The 7,989-nt window shown below is 43.6% G+C and overlaps 1 protein-coding gene across 1 annotated transcript; it reads right to left on the bottom strand.

Moving 5' to 3' along the window:
* Window positions 1-879: 879 nt before the first annotated feature.
* On the bottom strand, window positions 880-1,815 carry LOC124506199 (olfactory receptor 4B1). The gene has a single exon (XM_047072215.1). It carries the CDS (start codon window positions 1,813-1,815, stop codon window positions 880-882), a length of 936 nt encoding a protein of 311 aa, XP_046928171.1.
* Window positions 1,816-7,989: the final 6,174 nt, after the last annotated feature.

The raw sequence follows: 7,989 nt of genomic DNA, 5'->3' as shown, positions 1-7,989 counted from the left end.
GTGGAGACTGAAGACCTACCTTTTGTACCAACATGTCACAAGAATCGAAATGGCCCCAGGGACTTTTTCAGTACTTGTAATCAGATAGTCCATGGTACAAGACACCAAGAACCAATCAGAAAACAGAAAAATTCATGGACACAATTTTTTTTTATGTTTATTTATTTTTGAGAGACAGAGTGTGAGCAGGGGAGGGACAGAGAGAGAGGGAGACACAGAACCCAAAGCAGGCTCCAGGCTCGGAGCTGTCAGCACAGAGCCCCACATGGGGCTCCAACCCACAAAATTCAAGACCATGATCTGGGCCAAAGTCAGGCACTTAACCAACTGAGCCACCCAGGTGCCCCCAGACACAATTTTCAAAGATACATTTCTCCACAGTGGAAGAGAAGATCATATTGGCACTCTCCTCAAATATCCCATGATAATTCCTCTGTTTGGTTCCCCTTCTTAATGAAATATAAGCTGTTGTCATTAGGAGGCTGAACACAGAAGGGAGAAGGAAGGAAGGGAGGGAGGAAGGGAGGGAAGAAGGGAGGGAGGGAAGAAGGGAGGGAAGGGGAGAGGAAGTATGTCATAGAAGAAGTACTTTAACTTACAAAACATCTGTCAAAATATTCTTTGCATTTGCCATTTAGTTTGAGTCTCAATGTTACCCAATCTCATGATATTCTTGGATATCATAGAGGCAATCGGATCTCTTCCCTTGGAACATTATACCAAGATACAAGCAAGTGTTTGGTTATTAAGGAGAATCACAGCAACAGTAACATTAAGTCCTTACATTTGTTTTTGCCATTCCTGAATGTCCCACTGAAATCAAAATTCATTTCAAAAACAAAGAATAATTAGATGTTTTTCTTTATCACTTTCCCATTTTTATTCCATCCCTAAGTTCTTTTTGCCCCACAACCTCCTCATGGCAATTTTCACCTCTGCATTTCTGAGTGTGTAGATGATGGGGTTCAGCATGGGGGTGACAACTGTGTAGAACACGGCCACCAGTTTGTCCTCAGTGAAGGTGGAGGAGGGTCGCATGTAGAGGAAGATGGCAGGTCCAAAGAACAAGAGGACCACTGTGATGTGAGAGGCACAGGTGGAGAGGGCTTTGCGCCTCCCCTCTGCAGAATGGTTCCTCAAGTTGACAAGGATGATAATATAGGAGGACACCAAAATGAGGAAGGAGCACAGAGCAATTAAGCCACTGTTGGCCAACACAATAACCCCCTCCACAAAGGTGTCAGTGCAGGCAAGCTTGAATAATGGCTGAAGATCACAGAAGTAGTGGTCAATCACATTGGGACCACAGAAGGGCAACTGGACGGTGATGAGAATCTGTATAGTGGAGTGGAAAAAGCCCCCAAGCCAGGAGCCAGCCACCAGTACATGACATAGTTGGCGGCTCATAATGTTCATATACTGAAGAGGCTTGCAGATGGCCACATAGCGGTCATAGGCCATCACCACAAGCAAAAGGATCTCAGTGACCCCAAAGAAGTGGAAGAAGAATATCTGAGCCACACAGCCCTCCAGAGAGATGGTTTTAATCTTGGCAAGTAAGTCTGTCATGAATTTAGGGACAACAGTAGAGGAGTAAGTGATCTCCACCAGGGATAAGTAGCTAAGGAAGAAGTACATGGGGGAACGCAGACTCTTACTGACATTGACTGTCAGAACAATGAGACCATTGCCCACCACTGTGGCCAGGTACACAGGAAGAAACACCACAAAGCACGCTCTCTGAACCTCTGGATCCTGAAACAGGCCAGTGAAAATTAACTCAGTCACATTATTTGTAATGGCCATGGACTCCATTTGGAGAAAATGTATCTCAGAGAAGAGCCCTGTGACAAAACAAACACATCATAACAACAATCCTTCATGTTTATTTAGCACTTGCCTATTAATAGAGCCCTTTTGCACATACTATCTTATTGGTTTATTTTACTTATTTATCTGTTAATATCACAAACGTTTATCCATTCACTGCCCAACAGTCCACTCTATACAAGACACTATGCAATCTATCTTGCAAAAAAACTCCATGATCTCCTTATCACAAGGGAGAAAACCAAAGCTCAAAGCGGTTGGGAATTAGCGAAGCCCCCCAGTAAGAAGTGGATCCAGAAGAAGAACCAGATCATTTTATTCCAACTGGTATGTTATTTCAAGTATACCACACTAGAAATAATAATCAACATTTTCAGCATTAATAAGTATCCATATTACCAATAATTCTCCCATTCTCAACATTTCTCATCATGCCTTTGCATGAGAAATTCTCAAGTAAACGTCTCATGAATCCCTGGTTTCCTCCATTTACTTCCCAGAAATGCCAATTTCATTCATAGTTCTCCCTTTCTAAAGAATATCTTCAATATTTTCCTTACACGAATTATCTAAGTTTCTGGATTCTTTCAGGTCCTATGGTTTTGCTCAATCCCACATCTTCATGAATTTTTACAAACATTTTGAGAAAATTTTGATACCTGGGGTCCAAGTGGACATCTGGAAGTTGTTGAGAATATAGGTCAGTATCAAACAACAGTTCGAATGTAAATATGGGGATTCACCAGTTTGCTTGTTTCTGTCTTTCAGTTTTCCCACCATTGGTATTTTTTGTCAGCAGGAGGTGAGGATTTATTTTAATTCAGTTCTTTAACCAAATGTTTTATTAAGTACCTACCATGTGCCCAGGCAATTTGGGACATACAAGAGAAGAGCGAAAGATGGCTCTCACCTTCAGGAAGCTTGTAACTACATGCGATTCAGCAGCACGTTCATGACACGAGGCAGAGGAATCTCTCAAAGATTTTCTCTGCTTTTGAAATTAGGTTGAAGGTGTCAAATCACTATGTTGTACACCTGAAACTGATGTAACGTTGTGTGTCAGCTATACCTCAGTTTAAAAAAAAAAAAAAAGTAAGACTACCCTGAAGTATTTCTTATTCCTTTTATTTTTTTCTTCTTTCACTTGGGCTCCCACACTGAAATAAATTAAATACCTCCCTCATCACTAATCTTTCTCATAGTAAAAACTAGAAGATATACAGAAGGTGAAAATACGCTGAGAGAATCCTCGGTGAGTCACCTGGCTAACACTGGAGAAGAAATGGGGGATTGCGTGGCATGAAAGAAGAGCACTGAAGAAGAACAACTGAACAGGAGAGGCGAAGCAAGGGGAGGTTCCCTTTCTGTTCCAGAGGAAGGGAAACAAGGAAACACCAAAGACAACCCACACTCAGGGAGCCTGGGTGGCTCAGTCAGTTAAGCGACAGACTCTGGATATCAGCTCAAGTCATGATCTCGCTGTCATGAGATCGAGCCCCTTGTGGGGCTCCATCCTGGGTGGGGCCTGCTTGGGATTCTCTGTCTCCCTCCCTCTCTGCTCCTCCCCTCTGTGTGTGCTCTCTCTCAAAATAAATAAACTTTAAAAATCTTAAACAAAAACAACCCAGCCTCTGGTGGCCGGAGGAAACCTCAAGCATGTGGTGACCTGATTTCACCATTGTCACTGTCATTGTCACCCCGACAGCCACAGCGGCAGATACTGTTGTCCTTTAGTCAGTAGCTACTGCGTGCTGGACTGTGATAACCGTTGTCCCCTCAATTAATTCTTCCTGTACCACTTTGAGGTCGCTAATTGATAGGTGAGTCAATTGTGACTCAGAGAGGTTAAGTAGCCTGCCCAAATACAGCTTGTGAATGATTGAGCCAAGGCTGAAAACCAGGCCTTTCTAGAAAGGGAGAGAGGGCCACCACTCCTCAGCCAGATGAGAAAGCGGTTGGCCACTCCAGCACCTTACAGAAATGACATCAAAACCCATGGTTGATATAAAACTTGTCCAAATCCATTTATTATGCCTTCCCTGTGAATAGCAGGAACATGGCAGGCAACTTCAAGTTATCGGGAACATTTCAATGCCACCATCTCTGGAATAAGAGAGACGAAGAAGCTATGTGGGACACTGAGTAGAGTGTGAGACTTGGGAATGTCCCCTCCTCCTCTGCCCCTCATGGCACGGCTTTAGCCAGGGGTTAGAGCTGCAACTGGTGACTCTGACCTGTGGAGTGGGTATCTCCTGGCAGGCGTCCTCTGACAGACCCCTCTTCTCAGGGGGTCTTACAGCAGCACCGTCATTCTGCTCAGCCCTCAGACTTGAATCTTTGCAGTCACCTCTGACTCCTGCCTCTCCTACTTTTCCCACATGTACACTCTCTCCACAACCCACTGATTTCACCAATTTCCTCCTCCATCTTCCTGAAGTCTCGGTCTTCAGGCAGGATAGAAGCCCATGTGAGGATCACCGCAGCTCCTCCATGCACCGACACAGGTCTCCCCCCGACCTCCCGCCAGCCTGCATGCTGAAGTCAGCATTCTCCCTGAGTCCCTGTGCTCGGTTCACTCAGACACCACCCTGTTGCCTGGATACAGGCCTCAACTCCTCCACTGACTTTTAGAAGCTCTAAAGTATTTCCCCATGCCCTTTTAAGCCAACTTCATTCACCTCTAAATACATATTCTTGCTCTACTTAGAAGTCCCCTCACCTTCACAAAACAGATGAACATAAGGGAAGGGAAACAAAAATAATATAAAAACAGGGAGGGGGGCAAAACAGAAGAGACTCATAAATATGCAGAACAAACTGAGGGTTTCTGGAGGGGTTGTGGAAGAAGGATGGGCTAAATGGATCGGGGCACTAAGGAATCTACTCCTGAAATCATTGTTGCACTACATGCTAACTAATTTGGATGTAAATTTTAAAAAATAAGAAATAAAACAAGTTTAAAAAATTAATTAATTAATTTTTTTAAAAAGTCCCCTCACCTTCTCATGAAGGCAAGCTGATAACCACCACAGGAGCATCTTACTTTTCACATTACACGCCATGCCTGCCCCTCCACCTCCCGATCCAAGTCCCACCCACTCTACAGTGTCCGCTGCCTAGGAAGCCACCCCAGTCACTTCCACACTTGTGCGTTCATCTCAGCTCTCGATTCTGGAAATGAGTTTAAGCAATCTGTCTGTTCAGTGCAATAAGGCATGTGGCACCTAGTTCATAGCAAGCCCTCAATAAATATAAGCTATCTTTATTATTGTTGTTACACTTCTAAATGCAAATCTGAACACATCATGCAGTGACCTGAAATCTATCAATGGTCCCCCTGCCTACAAGGCTAAGTCCAGTAGTATTTGCATGGCATGTACGAACTGGAGCCCGTTCTCTAGTTTCCCTGCTGCCACTGCTCCCGGAGCCCGCTTTCCAGCCAGTCGGAAATAGACATCTTTCTCCCAAACTTGCTCTTTGCACGTATGCTCTTTACATTTTATGTGGCATGCACACCTCAGCTTTCTAACTGTTTACTCTCGTTTTATTTTTTTTTAAGATTTCATTTTTAAGTAATCTCTACAATCTCTACTTGGCATTGAGTTGGGGCTTGAACCCAACCATGCTCCAATGACTGAGCCAACCAGGCGCCCCAAGGTTATTCTTGCTTTAATGCTCAGATCAAAACCACTCATCATTCCCCTCTAGCCAACACTTCTGTGTTTGTTTGTTTGTTTGTTTGTTTTTTACATCTTTCTGCTGGAATATTTACCAATTTTTATCATAATTACTGTTTCAGTATCTGTCTCCCTTAATAAGCGGAGCTTGTTCATGTCTGAATCTTCAGAACTAAATACACAGTAAGTACTCAGTAAGTGTTCACAGAGTTGAATTTAAAAATGAAGAGATTCTCAAGGCACCTGGGTGGTTCAGTCAGTTAAGCATCCAACTCAATCTCAGCTCAGGTCTTGATCTCAGGATGGTGAGATCAAGCCCCATGCTGGGTTCTGCGCTGGGCATGAAGCATACTTTAAAAAAAAAAAAAAAGGAAGAAGGAAAAGAAGAAGAAATTCTCTACCACCTACAGTTAGAACCATACAATTTATTACATTTGATTTTTATAGAGACTTTTATTGCTTATTGTGGTTTCATGTTGCCTATTTGTCTTCAGTTTATTACTCCTCAAACCCACACGGCACCTAAGTGCCAACCTTACAGATGGTGCTCACTATATATGTAGAGTTTTGATTGGTAAGTTGATTAACCAGTAGAATTGATAAGAAAGAGTAGGTTACTTAATGCTGTCTACATTTTCCTTTCAGTCTATCTTGACCTCATACAACACAGGTGTGACTCTTTTTCATCAAACATATAAAGTTGTGAATAATGTAGATCATTTCTATTTTGGAAACAGACATTTAGATTTTACTGCACAAGATCAAAGACACACATATCACAACTTTGCTATTAAACTATTACTGGGGCACCTGGGTGGCTCAGTCGGTTCAGCATCTGACTTCAGCTCAGGTCATGATCTCACAGTTCATGAGTTCGAGCCCCACATCAGGCTCTGTGTGGACATCCCAGAGCCTGGAGCTTGCTTCAGATACTGCGTCTCCCCCTCTCTCTGCCCCTTCCCTGCTCACACTCTGTCTCTGTCTCTCAACAATAAATAAATGTTAAAAAAAATTTTTTTTTCAACGTTTATTTATTTTTGGGACAGAGAGAGACAGAGCATGAACGGGGGAGGGGCAGAGAGAGAGGGAGACACAGAATCGGAAACAGGCTCCAGGCTCTGAGCCATCAGCCCAGAGCCTGACGCGGGGCTCGAACTCCCGGACCGCGAGATCGTGACCTGGCTGAAGTCGGACGCTTAACCGACTGCGCCACCCAGGCGCCCCAAAAAAATTTTTTTAAAGTTATTACTTCTACCTCATAGATTATTTTCCATGAATTACGTTCCATAGAAGGCATTAGTTGCTCTTTGTTTTATGCAGTGCTGCTTGGACATGAATTGCCCAATTCTCACTTAAGAGACCAAATCTCTGACACACTCCTGTACACATAACATCTGAGTCTATACGTTGAGAAGATTACCATTTAGGACCACATGATATATATTTTAAAATACAAACAAAAAATTCATTAGGGAAATGTAAGACAATTGTATCAGATGAGCTCATGGCATCATTGTGAGGCATGGAAGTGATGAATCACAGGTCAGAAGTGACCCGCCTTTTTAGTGGAGGGAACATTTCCAGGTTCAAGGACCTCTAAGGGACTGGAGAAAACAAAACGAGAACACCTGCTGAGCCGCCCTTCTCTCTCCTCTGGGGCTGGTCTTAGGTAGGGATTGTGGGAACAAGCACTGCAGGTGGCTGCCGATGCTGAGCTCGATCACATCATGTGTCTCTGGGAACAGATTTTTTTATTTTCTCGGAATAGGGTAACAATTCATATCTGACACGGTTGTTGCAAGAGGGCTGCCTGGCAAACAGGAAGCTCTCAATAAGTAGTAGCTATTATCAGCTCGCCCTTCCTGGTATTTATTTACATTTCTCTCTGCTTTCTCATTCCCCTTGCCCAAAAGAAAGACAGTCGGCAACAAATTACCTCCTCCAGCACTTCCCCAGATAAAACCCTCACCCTAGGATCATGGATTAGAAGGTAACCCATGGATTACATGTAAACCTAGGTAGGTAAATGATTTCTAGACCCTAACTAGGTACAACTTTATCCTCCCAAATACAGTCTGAATGACGAGGACAAAATAACAAGTGATAGAGAGCCTGGAAGACCTACTGCAATGAACTCAAAGTCACATCACAAGGGCCTCCTTCCCACAACTCACTCCAGACCCCAAGTGGTACTTGATGGAATCCCAGAATGTGAACGTCAAGGAGAACTTTAGGGCACATTCTGTTCAGCCCCCTCCTTTATACTGGGGCAGAAACTGAGGCTCAGGGAGAAAAAGTGACTCATTCTACATCACACTGTGATCTGGAGCCTATCAAAGTCTCCACATTCAGTCAACCTGAGACATCCTCCTGGGTACGGCATTACCTACCTTGTTTGAGTAACGTTCAGTTTTACAGCAAAGACTTGAACATAAAGGTTCTCCTCCTTAGAATCAGGAGCAATTTCTCCATCTGTTGCAAG

Source organism: Lynx rufus, unplaced genomic scaffold, assembly GCF_022079265.1.
Source record: "Lynx rufus isolate CCGP_SWC_20201006 ecotype Redwood Valley unplaced genomic scaffold, mLynRuf1.p SCAF_9, whole genome shotgun sequence".
Classification (NCBI taxonomy): Eukaryota; Metazoa; Chordata; class Mammalia; order Carnivora; family Felidae; genus Lynx; species Lynx rufus.
The sequence above is the reverse complement of the archived record's forward strand: the minus strand, read 5'-3'. Positions and strand labels throughout refer to the sequence as shown.

Excerpts from the sequence above, each read along its gene's own strand:
- LOC124506199 (XM_047072215.1), bottom strand. The coding sequence starts at position 1,815 with ATGGAGTCCATGGCCATTACAAATAATGTGACTGAGTTAATTTTCACT.